The 18,705-nt window shown below is 46.0% G+C and overlaps 1 protein-coding gene across 5 annotated transcripts in view; it reads right to left on the bottom strand.

Annotated features, from left to right (window-relative positions):
- SEC24C (SEC24 homolog C, COPII coat complex component) overlaps positions 1–18,705 on the bottom strand; it is an 83,216-nt gene that overhangs the window by 19,363 nt on the left and 45,148 nt on the right. For all 5 annotated transcript variants that reach the window (XM_054033550.1, XM_054033551.1, XM_054033552.1 and 2 more), the window contains 2 exons: positions 5,003–5,130; positions 870–1,008 (listed from right to left, as the gene is read on the bottom strand). In XM_054033550.1, the coding sequence (XP_053889525.1) occupies positions 870–1,008; positions 5,003–5,130 (267 nt within the window). The remainder of the gene's footprint in view (positions 1–869; positions 1,009–5,002; positions 5,131–18,705) is intronic.

The following is an 18,705-nucleotide window of genomic DNA, read 5'->3' as shown; positions in this document are numbered from 1 at the left end:
CTTAGAGTAACAGTGAAGACTAAACAGTCAATAGACCATTGCCATTTACAGCTGTTAATTGCCTCGCCACTGAATGGCACCTAAGTAGGCTGCAATGTTGGTTGAAAAGAAGCTACAGTACATGCTGTTGACTAAATTGTTGAGAGAAAAACATTAATCTATTTAAATGCAAGTCATAAGAATGTAAGAATGGCCATACTGGGTCAGACCAAAGGTCCAACTAGCTCAGTATCCTGTCTTACAATAGTGGCCAATGCCAGGTGCCCCAGAGGGAATGAACAGAACAGGTAATCAAATGATCCATCCCGTTGCCCATTCCCAGCTTCTGGCAAACAGAGGCTAGGGACACCATCTCTGTCAATCCTGGCTAACAGCCATTGATGGACCTATCCTCCATGAACTTATCCAGTTCTTTTTTGAAACCTGTTACAGTCTTGGCCTTCACAACATCCTCTGGCAAAGAGTTCCACACTTTGACTGTCAAAAGTCAAAAGCGTTCTGGACAACGGAAACAGAGTAAGTAAACAAATTAACAAACGTAAGATACTACGTGTGTGTTCAATGATGAGAAATGTATATTCTAGTTTGAGAAATAGTATGTGATCATTTAGCTAGACAGGCAAACACACAAGGGGTATGGTTCAATTTACTTGTGCAATCAACTTTAGCATTTCAGACTTGAGCACTTAACTGTGTGCCTCAATGTACTTTTGGTGGAATATTTTGAAGAATAAAGAACTGCAGCGCAGAAGCCAACAAACTGTGCTCTACTCTGCTCTAGGGTTTTCTATGCCATGAAGACACCTCTAATGAAATCATTTCTTTGCACCTCCTTGAAACATCTTTCAGATTCTAGAAAAAAGGCTTACCCTCAGTGACGCAGCTGCAGAAGCAACACTGGAATCTCCTTCCACCCTCAATGAACTGCATAAAAGGGCACATGTAGGCCTTGCACCGATTGCACCGTATAGGACCAGGTTCTCCATGGTCTACCAAATAGGGAGGGGTCTGAGGAGCAAAAGACAGGTCATATAGTAGTGGGAGGGGAAGTGTATATAGGCATCAAAGAACTTGAAACTTCCTCCTGGTAGACTATGCAGGCCGTAGCATTTTAACAGCGGTGGAGTCCAAGAGTTTGGAATACATTTCATAAATGCCTTATTGTCTCAAGCTCCTAGTGCAGGAGCTCTTCAATGGGCTGCGGTTGTTAACAGTCAGAAGAGTGCAGTGAATACCAGATGCAGTGGAGAAAGATTAAGTGCAGAAAGCATTTCCTTAGATGCTTTTGTGCAGTTGTGGGAATTCTTTTTGTATACTCAAATTAGCTGGCTTGTAAGTGTTTGGACTATGGATCAGTGCTATTTAAAGATAACTTTTTTCTCCACCCCCTAAGTTCATGTGCTGATATCTAACAGCCTGCCCTCTGCACTTTACCCCAATGCCCATAGCAGTAACATGACAAGCCTCTTTCTACACCAGCCCAGTAAGATCAGTTATTTGAGACTTTCTCAAATGCCATATTTCCATTCTCTCACAGAAAGTAACTCTAGGGAAACCCACTGCCAGATACAGAAAGGCTTACAACTGCTAGAATTAATTCCACTCCCAAAGGTGTAAATATCAGCCACTTCACTTTATGAAGCACACTTAACCTCTGAATTCTTTGAGAGAGACTGGGGGAAAATTCTGATCATGTATCAAGCAACCGCATTTGAATTTAGCTGCTCAAGGACAAGAAAACATGGATGCCTCGATTTTCAGGCTGCAGTCTCATTATCTCAAATTAAATTAAACTAAACTATTGTTGCTGCTGTGATTGTCTAATATCTCTGCATTCTGCTTTGGACTACTGGGCCAAGTGTACTCATTTTTCATGAGACTCTTATATACTCAGCTTTGTCCCACCTTTAATATAAAATTAAAATACCACTGCCACCACCATTCTGAGAGTCCGCACAGAGATAATTTCAAGTAAATAGCTAAATCAGTATACATCGGGGATGATGTCCATCTGGTTTGAAACGTAGGTCCGATCATGCTGAATAGCACTAGTTAAGCCCTCCCCTACTGCTGCCTGCTGTTGCATGCTCACTGTGACTATGCCCACAAATCTTTTGTTCCTGATTTCTCTTCAAGCCAGCAGAGAATTTCTTGACGGGGCTGGAAAGCAACTACATTTGGGCCATTCGCTCATATCTGCATCAAATCCTGGAGCGTGCCTCGCTGCAGATGGGTGCATGAGCTTACTTTGGTGGAAAGTGGAAAACCTAACCTTGTCTTTTGTAGTACTTAGTGGCCAATGAAAACAGTATTTCCATAGCAATGTATCCCAAAAGGCAGGTGGTCTAGTGGTTAAAAGTCAATGGCTTGGTCTATACTTTAAATTTAGATGGATGTAGCTACACTGCTAAGCAGTGTGAAAAATGCATACTCCTGAGCATAGGCACCAACTTCGTGGGAGTTCCAGGGCTGGAGCACCCATGGAAAAATAGTGGGTGCTCAGCACCCACCAGCCACAGCTGTTTGGCAGCACTGCGAGGGGTTTGAGGGAGGGCAGAAAGCAGCGAGCATGCAGCCCTGGGGAAGGGGGTGGAGTGAGGGTAGGGCCTTGGGGCACAGCAGGGGTGGAGCACCCCTGGGGAACAACAGAAGTCAGTATTTATGCCCCTGAGTGCCAGGGCTATGCTGACCTAATCCCCACTGTAGACATGGATAGGTTGACAGAAGAATGCTGAACTCCTGTTCAGGGAGGTGGGATATCTCGTGACAGAAAAACCCTATTATCCTGGTAGGATGCATCTACACTATGGCACTATAGCAGCATAGCTACAGCACTGGAGTTGTACAGCTGCAGTGCCCGTAGTGTAGACAAGCCTTCTTAAACATGTATGTGCAGCATCATGGTTTATGGATTTAGTAGTATTTAAGTGTAATCTTAAAGACAACCACTGATGTATGGCTCTCTGCTTTTCCTCCTCATTCATTCATTATCTGTGTAAAGTGGTCTAGGAACATTGATAGTTTGTATATTGTAATAGCAGCAAACTATATCACCCCACTGTGTGAACTCAAAACACTGAAGCCATGCAAAAAGTGGTTGCTGTTGCCTCTTGAATCTGACATCCATATGTTCAACAGCAACTTCAACACAGATGTGATTTTTCTGTAACTGAGGCTTTAGAGAGAGACATTTTCACCCCTTACTATGTGCCAACTTATTCCAAAGGATATGTTTTCTGACATAAGGGCCAGGATTGTCCTCCACTGCTTTGAGTTCCTGCATAGTGCTTTTCAGATTGGCGGAGACCCTGGAGGAAAATTCCTTCCCGACCCCAAATATGGAGATCAGCTAAACCCTGAGCATGTGGGCAGGACTCACCAGCACCCAGGAAAGAATTCTCTGTAGTAACTCAGATCCTATCCCATCTAACATCTCATCACAGACCATTGGGCATATTTACCTGCTAATAATCGAAGATGAATTAATTGCCAAAATTAGGCTATCCCATCATACCATCCTCTCCATAAACGTATCAAGCTTAGTCTTGAAGCCAGATATGTCTTTTGCCCCCACTACTCCCCTTGAAAGGCTGTTCCAGAACTTCACTCCTTTAATGGTTAAAGACAAGTAATGCAGGCCTGCAACTACAATGTGTATTCATAGCACCTACCTTTAAATTGCTCCACAATCTTTAAGCCTCTCAACAGCTTTGTAAGGTAGGCAAGGATTAGTCATGTTTTACAGATGCAAAGTGAAAGCAGCAGAGGAGTAATAGACTAAATCAGGGCAGAGACATGGACAGACCTCAGGCGTTCCTGGCACTCAGTGCTGTGCTCCATACACGGCCACATACGCACGCATGCATGTCACAAACAGCTAACTCAGTACTATTTGATATGCAATCTTATTTGATTCCACAGCTTCATCTGCTAGAAAAGATTTATCTTCAGTGACTTGGAATGATTTTAAGTAGCTATGGCAGAACAAGCCAGGTGGGCCGGGGAGAGGGTGTGAAGGGGAGCGGGAGCCAGGCGAGTGAGCGGTGCTGTCAATGAACAGTTTAGCCACACAGAAATTGACTTGTTTGGCGAGAGGTGTGGGGAGGGTTAAAAAGAAACTAACTGAACTCTGCTGATAAAGTGGGGAATCTAAAGTTATTTACTTGAGGGCATTCTGCGCCAAAAATTTAAAATTTCTGCAAATTTTATTTGTCAAATAAATGTGGAGGCTCAGCGGAAGGGTTTGGGTATGAGGGAGTGTGGATGCATGGGGGGTTGGGAGGATGGGGGAGCAGCTCCCTGTACAGTGATCCCTTCCCCCTGCAGCTGAGGAGCGATGGGTGCAGGAAACACATGGGGAGGAGTGGGGGAGAGGGAAGAGAAGGAAGGGGGCCAGTTTGCAGAGCTTCCTGCAGCCAGGGGAGAAATTTGGGGGTGGGTCTGATAGCCCCAGATGCTGTGCAGGGGAAGAGGAAGTCCTGCCCTCCCCCTCCCAGCCAGGACTAGCAGCTGAGCCCAGCGCAGGGTAGGAGGCACCAGCCAGGTCTTCCCCAATCCCACCCCCTGCACCACAGTGATTTACCTCTCTGCCAGCTGCCTTGGGCACCCGAAACATACTGCTGGGGAGGGTTGTATGAACAGTCTTGTGGCTTCCCTTTCCTTCCCAGTCAGAAAGTCATTTTTCTGTGGGGAAGCAAAGAAATCTGCGGGGGACATAAATTCTGTGCATGTGCAGTGATGCAGAATTCCCCCATGAGTAAATAATATTGTAGCGGTCAAATTCTTCAGTTCCTTCATAGAACATAGCATAGCCCACTCATGCCTAACAATTACTTGACAGTGTACATTTGTTGAGAACTAGTGCTTGCTTAATCTTCATCCTCTAAACTCTCCTTCCACAAAAATTTAAATTATCTAGCTCCCATAGACAGACATATACTGAATAAACGAGCTGCCAGGAGTTCAGAGTCTCTTAACTGCAGGTCCAGGATGTTGCTCTCACCTCATCTGTGGGTAGCATAGCCAGTGGTTTTATGACAGCAGCTAGGGGAACCTGGGATTGTTTGGCCATATCTGAGGTGCAAGGAATATTGTAAGATGTGCATCTTATGTAGCGAGGGCTCGCGTTACCTGGAGGGGATAACAGAGATAAATGCAGAGCTTTAATAAAGGTTATATTTCTATATTAACATAAGAATCATGGGCAACATGTCAAGTCATAATGCAGACTTTCCGGCTCTAAGGGTTGTAGAGATTCCATTTTTAATGCAAACAGCCTCTGTATCTGGCAGTACAGAAAAAGTGACATGACTGTAGAATAAGATTCTATAGTTTAAACGGGAATTTATACACTTTTGAAAATGTGGGAGTGATAGCTGTCCCTGTAATCAGACATAATGCAGGCAGATATAGGGAAATCTTTCCCCTTCTCATCCAACCCCCAGATCAAGCAATGCCTCTCATTCATGAGATAAACACCATAATTAAGGTTTCCTCACCACCCTGGTGGCTGGGAGCTGTGGGGTTCCCCCTTTGCCCACGGCAGCTGGGAGCTGCAGGGTGACCATATTTCCCAAAGAGAAAATGGGACATCCCAGCTGCTCGCCCAAGGCATCCCCCTCTCCTCGAGCAAGGTTGTCTCCCGTCGCTGGAACCCTGAGGAGGGCCCCCTCAGGAGTCTGTCACCTGTCGCTGGAACTATGCAGGGGGCCCTGTTGCTTGTTGCTGCTGTCACTGGAACCCACTGTCTGTCAGCTCAAGAGTCCTGCAGCCCCTGAGGCTGAAGCAAAGAATGTCATGGAGGTCTCCAGAGGTCACGGATTCCGTGACTTCCATGACCTCCGTGACCTAAACGTAGCCTTAACCATAATGCATTTCTATTCCCAGAGCTCTGTGTTCCAACAGATCCAGTGGATATAGTGTATTTAGATTTTCAGAAAGCCTTTAACAAGGTCCCTCACCAAAGGGTCTAAAGCAAAATAAGCAGTCATGAGATAAGAGGGAAGATTCTCTCATGGATTGGTAACTGATTAAAAGATAGGAAACAAAGGGTAGGAATAAATGGTCAGTTTTCAGAATGGAGAAAGGTAAATAGTGGTGTCCCCCAGGGATCTGTACTAGGCCCAGTCCTATTTAACATATTCATAAACGATCTGGAAAAAGGGGTAAACAGTGAGGTGGCAAAATTTGCAGATGATACAAAACTACTGAAGATAGTTAAGTCCCGGGCAGACTGCGAAGAGCTACAAAAGGATCTCACAAAACTGGGTGACTGGGCAACAAAATGGCAGATGAAATTTAATGTTGACAAATGCAAAGTAGTGCACATTGGAAAACAATCCCAACTATACATATAAAATGATGGGGTCTAAATTAACTGTTACCACTCAAGAAAGATCTTGGAGTCATTGTGGATAGTTCTCTGAAATCATCTACTCAATGTGCAGCGGCAGTCAAAAATGCAAACAGAATGTTGGGAATCAAGCAAGGGATAGATAATAAGACAGAAAATATCATATTGCCTCTATATAAATCCATGGTATGCCCACACTTTGAATACTGCATGCAGATATGGTTGCCCCATCTCAAAAAAGATATATTGGAATTGGAAAAGGTTTAGAAAAGGGCAAAAAAAAATGATTAGGGGTACAGAACGGCTTCTGTTTTAGGAGAGATTAATAAGACTGGGATTTTTCAGCTTGGAAAAGAGGCGACTAAGGGGGGATATGATAGAGGTCTATAAAATCATGAGTGGTATAGCGAAAGTAAATAAGGAAGTGTTATTTACTCCTTCTCATAATACAAGAACAAGGGGCCACCAAATGAAATTAATAGGTAGCAGGTTTAAAACAAACACAAGAAAGTATTTTTTCACGCAATGCACTGTCAACCTCTGGAACTCCTTGCCAGAGGGTGTTGTCAAGGCCAATACTATAACGAGGTTCAAAAGGGAGCTATATAGATTCATGGAAGATAGCCATTGATGGACCTATTAGCCAGGATGGGCAGGAATGGTGTCCCTAGCCTCTATTTGCCAGAAGCTGGGATTGGGTGACAGGCCATGGATGACTTGATAACACTGGTCTACAATTTTTGAGAAGTCGTCTGCTTCAGAGATAAAATGTGCTATTTATTATGTATTTTGATGTGCTGAATTCAAATATGACAATTAAATATCTTAGAAACAGTAGCCAATCAGTTGTTTTAAGTTTTTACATTTTATGTCTATGTATATTGTGTAGATAGTAGAGTTTTAATCATAAATTGTAAACCTAGGTCTTTTCATGTGTTTATGGTTGCTTTACATGATATTTCACCTGTCCTGTTTATGTAACACATTAAAAATCAGCAAAAGGGTTATATAAATAAAATTTATTATGAAACAAAAGGCAAAAAACTATTATGTACATAGTTTAGTCCTATTCAGTGTCTACTCGGCGCTTCTTGGTTTGTCTCTTGTATTCATTAAATGGAGCATCTCTTGTCACTGTCCAGCAATAGTCTGCAAGCATTGATGGGCTCCATTTGCCCTGATAGCGTTTCTCCATTGTTGCAATGTCCTGGTGAAATCGCTCGCCATGCTCGTCGCTCACTGCTCCGCAGTTCGGTGGAAAAAAATCTAGATGAGAGTGCAAAAAATGTATCTTTAGTGACATGTTGCAACCAAGGCTTTTGTAGGCCTTGAGGAGGTTTTCCACAAACAACCTGTAGTTGTCTGCCTTGTTTCTGAGAAAATTTATTGCCACTAACTGGAAGGCTTTCCATGCCATCTTTTCCTTGCCACGCAGAGCATGGTCAAATGCATCATCTCGAAGAAGTTCACGAATCTGAGGACCAACAAAGATACCTTCCTTTATCTTAGCTTCACTTAACCTTGGAAATTTTCCATGGAGGTACTTGAAAGCTGCTTGTGTTTTGTCAATGGCCTTGACAAAGTTCTTCATCAGACCCAGCTTGATGTGTAAGGGGGGTAACAAAATCTTCCTTGATTCAACAAGTGGTGGATGCTGAACACTTTTCCTCCCAGGCTCCAATGACTGTCGGAGTGACCAATCTTTCTTGATGTAGTGGGAATCTCTTGCTCGACTATCCCATTCGCAGAGAAAACAGCAGTACTTTGTGTATCCAGTCTGCAGACCAAGGAAGAGAGCAACAACCTTCAAATCGCCACAAAGCTGCCACTGATGTTGGTCATAGTTTATGCACCTCAAAAGTTGTTTCATGTTGTCATAGGTTTCCTTCATATGGACTGCATGACCAACTGGAATTGATTGCAAAACATTGCCATTATGCAGTAAAACAGCTTTAAGACTAGTCTTCGATGAATCAATGAACAGTCTCCACTCATCTGCATCGTGAACGATGTTAAGGGCTGCCATCACACCATCAATGTTATTGCAGGCTACAAGATCACCTTCTGTGAAGAAGAATGGGACAAGATCCTTTTGACGGTCACAGAACATGGAAACCCTATCACCACCTGCCAGGAGATTCCACTGCTGTAGTCTGGAGCCAAACAGCTCTGCCTTACTCTTGGGTAGTTCCAAATCCCTGACAAGGTCATTCAGTTCACCTTGTGTTACGAGGTATGGTTCAGAGGAGGAGGATGGGAGAAAATGTGGGTCCTGTGACATTGATGGTTCAAGGACTAGAAGTTTCATCCTCTTCCTCGTCTGACTCAAGTGAGAATGATTCTGGTGCATCAGGAACCGGCAGTCCTTCTCCGTGGTGTAGTGGGCGTATAGCTGATGGAATGTTTGGATAATGCACAGTCCACTTTTTCTTCTTTGACACACCTTTCCCAACTGGAGGCATCATGCAGAAGTAACAATTGCTGGTATGATTTGTTGGCTCTCTCCAAATCATTGGCACTGCAAAAGGCATAGATTTCCCTTTCCTGTTCAACCACTGGCGAAGATTTGTTGCACAAGTGTTGCAGCATATGTGTGGGACCCACCACTCATCCTGATCTCCAGTTTTGCAGCCAAAATAAAGGTGATAGGCTTTCTTAACCATAGTGGTTATACTGCGCTTTTGTGATGCAAAAGTCACTTCACCACAAACATAGTAGAGGTTATCTGCAATGTTCACACAAGTACGAGGCATCTCTGCTCACTTTGGCTAAACAGAAATGTGTCCCTTTGCAAAACCAAACACTGACAAATAAGAGAGCACGACACTGATTTCTAGAGCTCTTATAGGACAATTTGTTCAGCAGAGTGATGTAAGCTTCGTTATGATTGCATCATCCATGACTTCTAGGAATAACATGATGCAATTCATACCATGTATGATGCAATACCAGCTTCAGATTGCATCATTCATTGTTTTGCCTAAAAAGCAAGTACTGTCCAAACCCAGTCATAGATTTATTCATAGATCCAGTCAGAGATGTATTTATTGTCATTTCTGGTCTAAATTGAGATCCCTTCCCTTTAGAACTCACTTATCCAACGCCATTCCCAAGTCAAGGGTCGTATCTAGTGACCCAATAGCATATCTTGAAAACTAGAGCCAATCAACAATTTTAAGCATCATTTTCATTCTCAGTGACCCAGAATTAGTAAAGTTTGACTACATTTATTTCAGAAGCATTTTGGCTGTAGAGCAGTGTAACCTGTCTGTTCATTCCCTTTGGGGCACCTGTCATTGGCCACTGTCAGAGGACAAAAAGAACAGGAGTAATTGTGGCACCTTAGAGACTAACAAATTTATTAGAGCATAAGCTTTCGTGGGCTACAGCCCACTTCTTCTGATGCATAGAATGGAACATATATTGAGGAGATATATATACACACATACAGAGAGCATGAACAGGTGGGAGTTGTCTTACCAACTCTGAGAGGCCAATTAAGTAAGTGGGGGGAAAAAAAAAAAACTTTTGAAGTGATAATCAAGCTAGCCCAGTACAGACAGTTTGATAAGAAGTGTCAGAATACTTACAAGGGGAGATAGAGTCAATGTTTGTAATGGCTCAGCCATTCCCAGTCCTTATTCAATCCTAAATTGATTGTATCTAGTTTGCATATCAATTCCAGCTCAGCAGTCCCTCGTTGGAGTCTGTTTTTGAAGTTTTTCTGTTGTAAGATAGCCACCCGCAGGTCTGTCATTGAATGACCAGACAGGTTAAAGTGTTCTCCCACTGGTTTTTGAGTATTATGATTCCTGATGTCAGATTTGTGTCCATTAATTCTTTTGCGGAGAGACTGTCCGGTTTGGCCAATGTACATGGCAGAGGGGCATTGCTGGCACATGATGGCATATATCACATTGGTAGATGTGCAGGTGAATGAGCCCCTGATGGTATGGCTGATGTGATTAGGTCCTATGATGATGTCACTTGAATAGATATGTGGACAGAGTTGGCATCAGGCTTTGTTACAAGGATAGGTTCCTGGGTCAGTGTTTTTGTTCAGTGATGTGTGTTTGCTGGTGAGTATTTGCTTTAGGTTGGAGGGTTGTCTGTAAGCCAGGACAGGTCTGTCTCCCAAGATCTGTGAGAGTGAGGGATCATCTTTCAGGATAGGTTGTAGATCTTTGATGATGCGCTGGAGAGGTTTTAGTTGGGGGCTGAAGGTGACAGCTAGTGGTGTTCTGTTATTTTCTTTGTTGGGCCTGTCTTGTAGTCTCTAAGGTGCCACAAGTACTCCTGTTCTTTTTGTGGATACAGATTAACACGGCTGCTACTCTGAAAGCTGTCAGAGGACAGGATACTGGGCTTGATGGACCTTTGGTCTGATCCAGTATGGCCATTCTTATGTTCATAAAACTGCCAATGCACCTCAGTTCTGATGTGTAACACGCCTGCTACTCCAGTATGGGTGCACCTCTCAGTTGTACCCATGAAACTGAGTTCTTCAAGTGCTCTCACATGTCTATTCCAACATAGGCTTTTGCATGCCCTAAGTACAATTGCCAGAATTTTTTCCCTTTGTGGTACCCATCAGGTCAGCTTTAGCGCCCTCTGGTGCCATGTGCTCATAGCGCTGGTATAAAGGGCCCCACTGACCCCACGCCCCTTCAGTTCCTTCTTACCGCCTATGACGGTTGCTGGAACTTCCCTCATTGCTCAGGTAATTTCTCCCAGTGTTTTTTTCTTCTCTTTTCTAGTGCATATAGTTATTGTAGTTTACTTAGTGAGTTTTGGACACCTCTATACTTGGTTGGAGAGACTTGTCTGCGCTCCGGTACCAGGGCACGCCTCAGTCACCAGGCCTCAAGTCCTTTGCTTCCTGCGGCAAGTCGATATCCTTAAGTGACCCGTACTCGAGCTGTCTCAAGTGCAGAAAGACTGTTGCCAGATCTGCAGGGACATTAGACCCCCACCAAGAAAAGACCAGGAGGCAAGGCTGAAGGTCCTCCTCATGGACGCATCCCTAAGACTAGCATTGGAGCCACACTCAGACTTGGCACCAAGCACCTCAGCTTTGATGCTGAGTGCTCTTCTCACCAATTGAGAGTTCTGGCACTGATTCTCCTCCCTGGCACCTCAGAAGCAGCATTGTAAGCACCAGGAGAAGAGTTGTTCCCCAGTGCTGAAAGGAAGCAGGCCAGGGGATCTTGACAAAGTGAGACCTGTGTCGAGCTGCTCTCCCTCTCCAGCACTGCAGCACCCGCCTCCACAAGTCTCAGTACCACCACAAGTGCCGCTAATTCCAGTGCGGAAAGTGTCATCCTCCAGCAGACACTGTACCAGTCAGTTTGTGATACTGTTAATCCTAGAGGCATTTGCAGCTGCTAGAGACCTGCTCACTCTCCCGGTCCCAGAGATTCAGGACTGCACTGCTGGTACCGATGAGCAGCAGAGAACTGTCCTCCAGCTTTCATGCGGCACCACTAGGGGAGCCTTGGCTCAGACTTCTCCGCGACACCGTTCACCAGCATAGAGAGTCAGCACTGCCTTCGTCTCTCCCCACAGCCTGTCTTCCTCATTGGAGTCTAAATTGGGGCCCTACTCTCCCCACTGTCAGGACCACCCGCACTACTGCCCACACTATTCCTATCCTGCTGTGGCCTCAGATGCTATGGTGCCCAAGGGCAAACCTCAAGAGGAGGTCCCACAGGTCTTGGAAGGGCAGAGGCCCCTCAACCAGCCTTAGCCTCTTCCTTCTCTTCCCCAGAAGAGGCAGTGGTGGCTATCATGTGTCCCCACCTCAAGATGACCACAAGGCCCACCAGGACTTCTTAAAGCAGGTGGCCTCGAACTTGGGTCTCTCCACGCTGATGTGGTCAAAGAGACGACACACTATTTATTGGACATTTTGTCAGCAGCGGGTCCCTCAAGAGAGGCTCTACCCCTTAACAAGGCCATCATGGACCCGGTTAGAGCGCTTTGGCAGACCCCCCGCTCCCCTCCTATGGCCAAAAGGACAGAGCGCAAATATTTCATATCGCTCCCCTCCTATGGCCAAAAGGACAGAGCGCAAATACTTCATATCAGCCAAGGGGTATGAATTTCTGTTTTCACACCCTCCTTCAGGGTCTCTAGTGGTGGCGGCCATCAACGTGAGGGCCTGTCAAGGTCAAGCAGGGCCCACATCCAAGACAAAGGACTCCGAAAGCTGGGCTTGTTTGGCTGAAATGTCTATTCGACGGGTGAGCTACAACTTTGAATAGCAAACCAGCAAGCATTGCTAGGTCGCTATGATTTTAACATGTGGGAGATGCAAAAATTTAAGGACATGCTCCCCCAAGAGGGCAGACAGTAGTTCTCTTCACTAGTGGAAGAAGGGAAGAATGTAGCTAAGGCCTCCCTGCAGGCAGCCTTGGATACCACTGATTCTGCATCCAGATCGATGGCTACAGCTGTTCTAATGCAAAGAAGCTCATGGTTATAGTCTTCGGGGTTTCCTCAGGAGGTACAGCAAACCCTCCAGGACCTCCCATTTGAAGGGCCCTTGCTCTTTTTATAGCAAATAGACACCAAACTCCACAGACTTAAGGACTCTAAGGCGACCCTAAAATCTGAGTCTGTATTTGCCGGTAGCATCCAGAAAACACTACAGGTCTCCACAGACTGGACACTATTTTGCGCAGCCTGCCTTGCAAGATCAGTGGAGAAGGAAGAACAAAGGGTACAGGCGTAGGCCCCTTCTCCCAGCCTCCTCCTCAGGCCGGCAATCTTCCCCTGCCACTTGGGCAGCTCAAAGCACTCATTTTGATGAGATGCTTGAGGAAGACATCTCAGTCCCCTTGTTTTCTAACCGACTCTCCCGCTTCCTCAACGCCTGGACCCACATTATCTCAGACTGTTGTGGTCTAAGCACAATAGAATTAGGTTATACCCTCCAATTTTTATCCACCCTGCTCTCCTCCCTGTCCCTCTTCAGGGACCCTTCTCACAAGCAACTGTTGGAACAAGAAGTCCAATCCCTCCTTTGGATGGGAGCTTGGAAGAGGTTCTGCACCATCTAAGAGGAAAGGAGTTTTATTGCTGTTACTTGCTAATTCTGAAAGCCAAGGGGAGCACTCAGACCAATCCTAGACCTGCATCATCTCGACCACTATCAAGAGCTAGAAGTTCCACATGGTCTCCATCATTCCTTTGCAGAATCCAGGGGATTGGTATGCTACCCTTGACCTAAAAAGGACATACACTTCTACATATCTATTTTCCAAGGACACAGAAGGGTCCTAAGATTTGTCATGAACCAGACTCATTATCATTTCATGGTTCTCCCATTTGGTCTGTGTGGCAAACCCAGGACAAACAGCTACAAAAGGGGGGGTAGTAATCAGTCCCAGGGGGTTAAAAAGGCCTCTCCCAAGCCACTGAGGTGAGAAAACCAAGGGGAAATAAGGTTCAGCTGGGCAAGGGGTTACCAGGGAACTAATTAGGTTCAGCTGGCTCCAACTGCTTGGGACCTTTTTAAACCCTCCCCGGCGTGGAAGGGGGCGGGGCGAGAGAGAATGAGAGACGCAGGGAAGCTGCCAGTAAGCTAGGAGCAGCAAGGCTCTGAACCCTTCCTGCAAGGAAGGCCGCACTCTATCCCCAGAAGGGAAGATAAACAAGCACAAGGGACTGACTGAGGGAAGGAATAGCCAGACCCTGTGCTACCTACAAGGATTTGCTTTGCCCAAGCCTGTGTCTCCAAGGCTAAAGGACTGAGCCTGCTGAGGAGAAGAAGGTACTTTGCCACACCTGTCAGCCGCCCCACAGGTCTTCTCCAAATATATGGTAGTAGTAGCAGTAGCAGTTTTCCTCAGGAGAAAGGGAGTTCACATATTCCCGTATCTCAACGACTGGCTAATCTAAGGCCGGTCCACAGCTCAGGTGGAATCAGACATCCATTTCATCCGAACGACTTTCCTGGCCTTAGGTCTACTAATGAATGATCAGAAATCCACCCTTATACCTGTACAAAGGATAGAGTGCATAGGGGTGGTTCTCAACTCCGTACAGGAAAGGCCTTACTTCTGGAGGATCGTTTTCCCTTCAGACACATCTGGTCACCACAGTCTGGATGTGCTTGAGCCTCCTGGGTCATATGGCATCATGCACATATGTGGTGCAACATGTGAGGCCTGGCTGTCCACTGTATATTCACCTTTGTGACATCATCTGGACATGGTACTCACCCGTCCCACCCCAGAGCCTTGATTCGTTGACTTGTTAGTGGAACCAATGCAGTGTCTGTGAAGGAGTACCTTTCAAGGCCCCAACCGTCGGTGTCGCTGGTCTCCGATGCCTCAGCGCTGGGTTGGAGAGCACCCCTAGGGTGCCTCAGGACTCAAGGCCTATGGTCCCACTAAGAGGTCTCTTCATATCAAGATCAGGGAATTTGGGGGCAGTCCACCTAGCCCGCCAAGAGTTCCTGCCCCACATTACAGACAAGGTTGTTTCGGTTCTCACGGACAATACAACTGCCATGTACTACATCAACTGCCAGGGCGGAGCGCATTCTTCCCCTCTATGTCAGGAGGCAATCTGACTGTGGGAGTTCTGCATCACACGCTCCATTTATCTAGAGGAGAGGGTTACTCACCTCGTGCAGTAGCTCGAAGAATCTCAGTTGTCTCTCCTTGTGGGTGCTCCACTTCAGGTGATTGTGTGCCCTGCACCTCTAGTCGGAGAATTTCAACAGCAGTACCTGGTTAGGCCGCACATGCGCTCTCCGTGTCTCACGCCTGTGTTGGCAGTTCGTTAGTGGTGTGTTGCTTCCCCCATCTCAGTTCCTTCTCTACCAGAGTATTGATAACTCCGAAGTAGAGGGGAGAAGAGAGGGTAGTGGACCATCCACACAGGGACACATCTCGAAGAACCTCATTCACTGCACAAGATGAGTAACCCTCTCTTCTTCGAGTGATGTCCCTGTGGGTGATCTGCTTTAGGTGACTGTATAGCAGTGCCCCTTGGTGGCAGGAGGGATTTGGAGTTAGTTCTGAATAGACATTCTGAATAGACGTGTCCCAGCCGCGTGTCAGATGCTGAGACCTGATCAATAACATAGTGTTGTTTGAATGTGTGAGGTGATGTCCAAGCTGCATATGTCGGTAATAGGCATGTTGTTCAGGATGGCTATCGATTTGGCTACAGATCTTGTGGAGTGTGTTCTAACCCGTGAGGGGGGTTGTAGGTCATATTGCTGGTAACAGAGCTGGATGCAATCTGAAATCCATCTGGAAAGTCTCTGATTAGATATGGGTTTACCTTTGGAACATTTCTCCCACACATCTCGCAGACATGATGGTAACTAGAAAGGCCACTTTCATGGAAAGGTGTCATAGAGAACACATAGCCAAACGTTCGAATAGGGCAGTTGTGAGGGATCAAATCATTAAGATGAGGTCCCATAGGGGCGCTGGCGCTCTGGGATCTGGATAGAGGTTGCATACTCCCTGGAGAAATCTTTTGGTAATTGGGTGAGCAAAGGCTGAAACACTGTCCACTTTGTCATAGAATGTTGTAATGCCAGCCAGATGTGCTCGTATTGAACTAATTAAAAGGCCAGATTTCTTAAGGTAAAGCATATAGTCCAGGACCAATGATATGGTAGAGGTGATGGCATCAATTTATTTGTTTAGGCACCTCGTGTGGAATCTCTTTCATTTATGGAGGTACATAACTCGTGTAGTGGGCTGTCTGTTTAGCAAGAGATCTTCAACATCCTCAGAACAAGTTATCTCCTCGCCTTGGAACCACTGAGGAGCCAGGCTCTGAGATGGATCGACTCCAAGTTTGGATGCAGAGTCTGACCCGCTTCCTGAGAAAGGAGATTTGGAAGAAGCAGGAGAAGACGTTGGGGCATGATGACATCTGTTGCAGTATGGATACTAGGTTTGCCTGGGCCATGCGGGTACTATCAGAATGATTTTGGCTTAATCGATCCTGATCTTATGCAAGACCCTGGACAGCAATGGGGTAGGAGGGATAGCATACAGGAAGGATATATCCCATAGGATGAAAAATGCACCGCCTCTGGATCCTGGCCCCAGACCCGCTCTGTAGCAAAAATTTGGGCATTTGGTGTTCTGTTTTGTGGCAAATAAGTCTAGCAACCATAGTTGAAAAATGCTCTGGATCACACAGGTGTTGGTTTCCCACTACTGATCGTTCGAGAACCTTCGACTTAATGTGTCAGCTGTGACCTTCTGAGACCCCAGGAGGTAAGTGGCTGATATGGTGATGCTGTGTTGGATGCACCATATCCAGAGCTTTATGGCCTCCGTACATAGGGATTGTGACCTCGGTTCCTCCCTGTTTGCTTATGTGGAACATGCAGGCCACATTGTCCATCACAATCTGTATGTTTCTGTTTTTGATCAGAGTCATGAAATGTGGACAGGCATTGCAAACTGCGAGCGGTTCAAGTACATTGATGTGGAGTGTTGATTTAGAAGGAGACCATCTTATCTATACTGTGAGGTTGCCTAAGCAGGCACCCCATCCCAGTAGAAGCATCTGTTGTGATTACCATTTTGGGAGGAAGCTGTAGGAAAGGGACACCTATGCAGATGTTGCGTGGGTGAGTCCACCATTGTAACGAGTCCTTGACCTTTACTGGCATGCTTAGAAGTTTGTTCAAACTGTGTTTGTGTGGGGCATACACTGTCTTGAGCCAAACCTACAAGCAGTGCACCTGCAGCCTGCTGTGTTTCACCACATATGTGGTCATCGCCATGTGACCTTGTAGTTGGGAGACAGGTTCTGGCGGATATCTGTGGGCTGTGCACCAAGGTATTGATGAGGTTCATTAGAGGGGCAAATCTCTGAGGAGGTAATGATGCTGTTGCTTCTAGAGAATTTAGATGGGCGCCAATTAAGTCCAGTTTCTGAACTGGCGTTAGTGTGGGCTGTTGGACATTTATTAATAAACTGAGACTTGTGAAGAGCGACATTGTCTGTTGCACGACTGTAATGTCTTCTTCCCAAGTGCGAGTCTTGATTGGACAATCGTCTAAGTAGGGGGTATATTGTGACCCGTGCTTGCAAAGGTCGGTCACTGCCACAGCAAGGACTTTGGAAAATACCAAGGAGGCCGTGGAAAGGCCAAAAGGTAGTACCGTATATTGGAAATAGTTCTTTCCCAGTATGAATTGAAGACATTTCCTGTGCGTTGGACATATAGCAAGGTGAAAATATGCATCTTGAAGGTCGAGGGCCACAAATCAATCCCCTTGTTCCAGTGCTGGAATGATTGTAGATAACATCACACAATTCAGGATGGTTTTCTGACAAATTTGCTTAGCTTCCCGAGATCAAGGATGTGTCACCATCCTCCAGACTTCTTCAGTTTAAAAAAATGGGAACAGAAGCCCTTCCCTCTGATGTACCGAAACTGGCTTTAGCACCCGCAGGTGTAGGAGATGTTCTTCTTCCAGTTTCAGGAGGGGCTTGTGAGGCATCCCTGAAGAGGGATGGGGAGGGAGGATGGGTGATAAGGCTGGAGGGGGAACTGGATGGCATAGCCAATTTTGATGATTTCCAGTCCTCATCTGTTGTAAGTGATAGTTCGCCAAGTTGGATAGAACGGTATTAGACAGTTGGTAAAAGGATGGTTGGTTGGTTGGAAGTGGTGCTGGCAGCAAGAGTTGGGGGAGGTTTGTCAAGCCCTGGACCAAACATTCAAATCTGCTGTTTAGATGTTGATTGTTGGGATGTAGTGGGTTGGGAAGAGTTTGATCTGCACCTGGTCGGTCTCTCCCTATGTCTCTGGTTATCGTATTGTCTCGGTTGCTGTGTGTACGGGGCCTGTCTGGGACGCTGTGATGTATAATACCTGCCTTGTTGTTTATGTTTTGTTGCAGGTATATAAACACTAAGATCTGAGAGTGGTCCTCGAATCTTTCAATGAGAGGAGTGACTTGTCAGTCTTACCAGCAAACAGTATTCGACCCTTGAAGGGAAGGCATACTTCAGAGCCCCCTACCAGGGAGCAAAAAGGTGTCTGACAGGGAGCCTCTACCCATTCCCCGGACTGAGCAGAATGCGTGGCATTTCCTGTTCTGACGGGACATGAACAAGTCCACCTGGGGAGTCCCCCACTTCTGGAAGATCAGCCTGACCCCCTCTGAATGGAGCGACCACCTGTGGCAAGACGAGAAGGTTCTGCTGAGGCGATCTGCTAACACATTCCAGGCCCCAGGCAGATGTGCAGCTACCAGATGGATGGCATGCTGCACACAAGTCCCAAAGGCAGAGAGTTTCTTGGTAAAGAGCCAATGACTTGCCTCAGTCCTGTCTGTTAATGTAATATATTGTGGTGG

The sequence above is a fragment of the Malaclemys terrapin genome, chromosome 7, assembly GCF_027887155.1.
Source record: "Malaclemys terrapin pileata isolate rMalTer1 chromosome 7, rMalTer1.hap1, whole genome shotgun sequence".
NCBI lineage: Eukaryota > Metazoa > Chordata > Testudines > Emydidae > Malaclemys > Malaclemys terrapin.
Note: the sequence above shows the minus strand (reverse complement) of the source record. Positions and strands in the feature narration are given on the sequence as shown.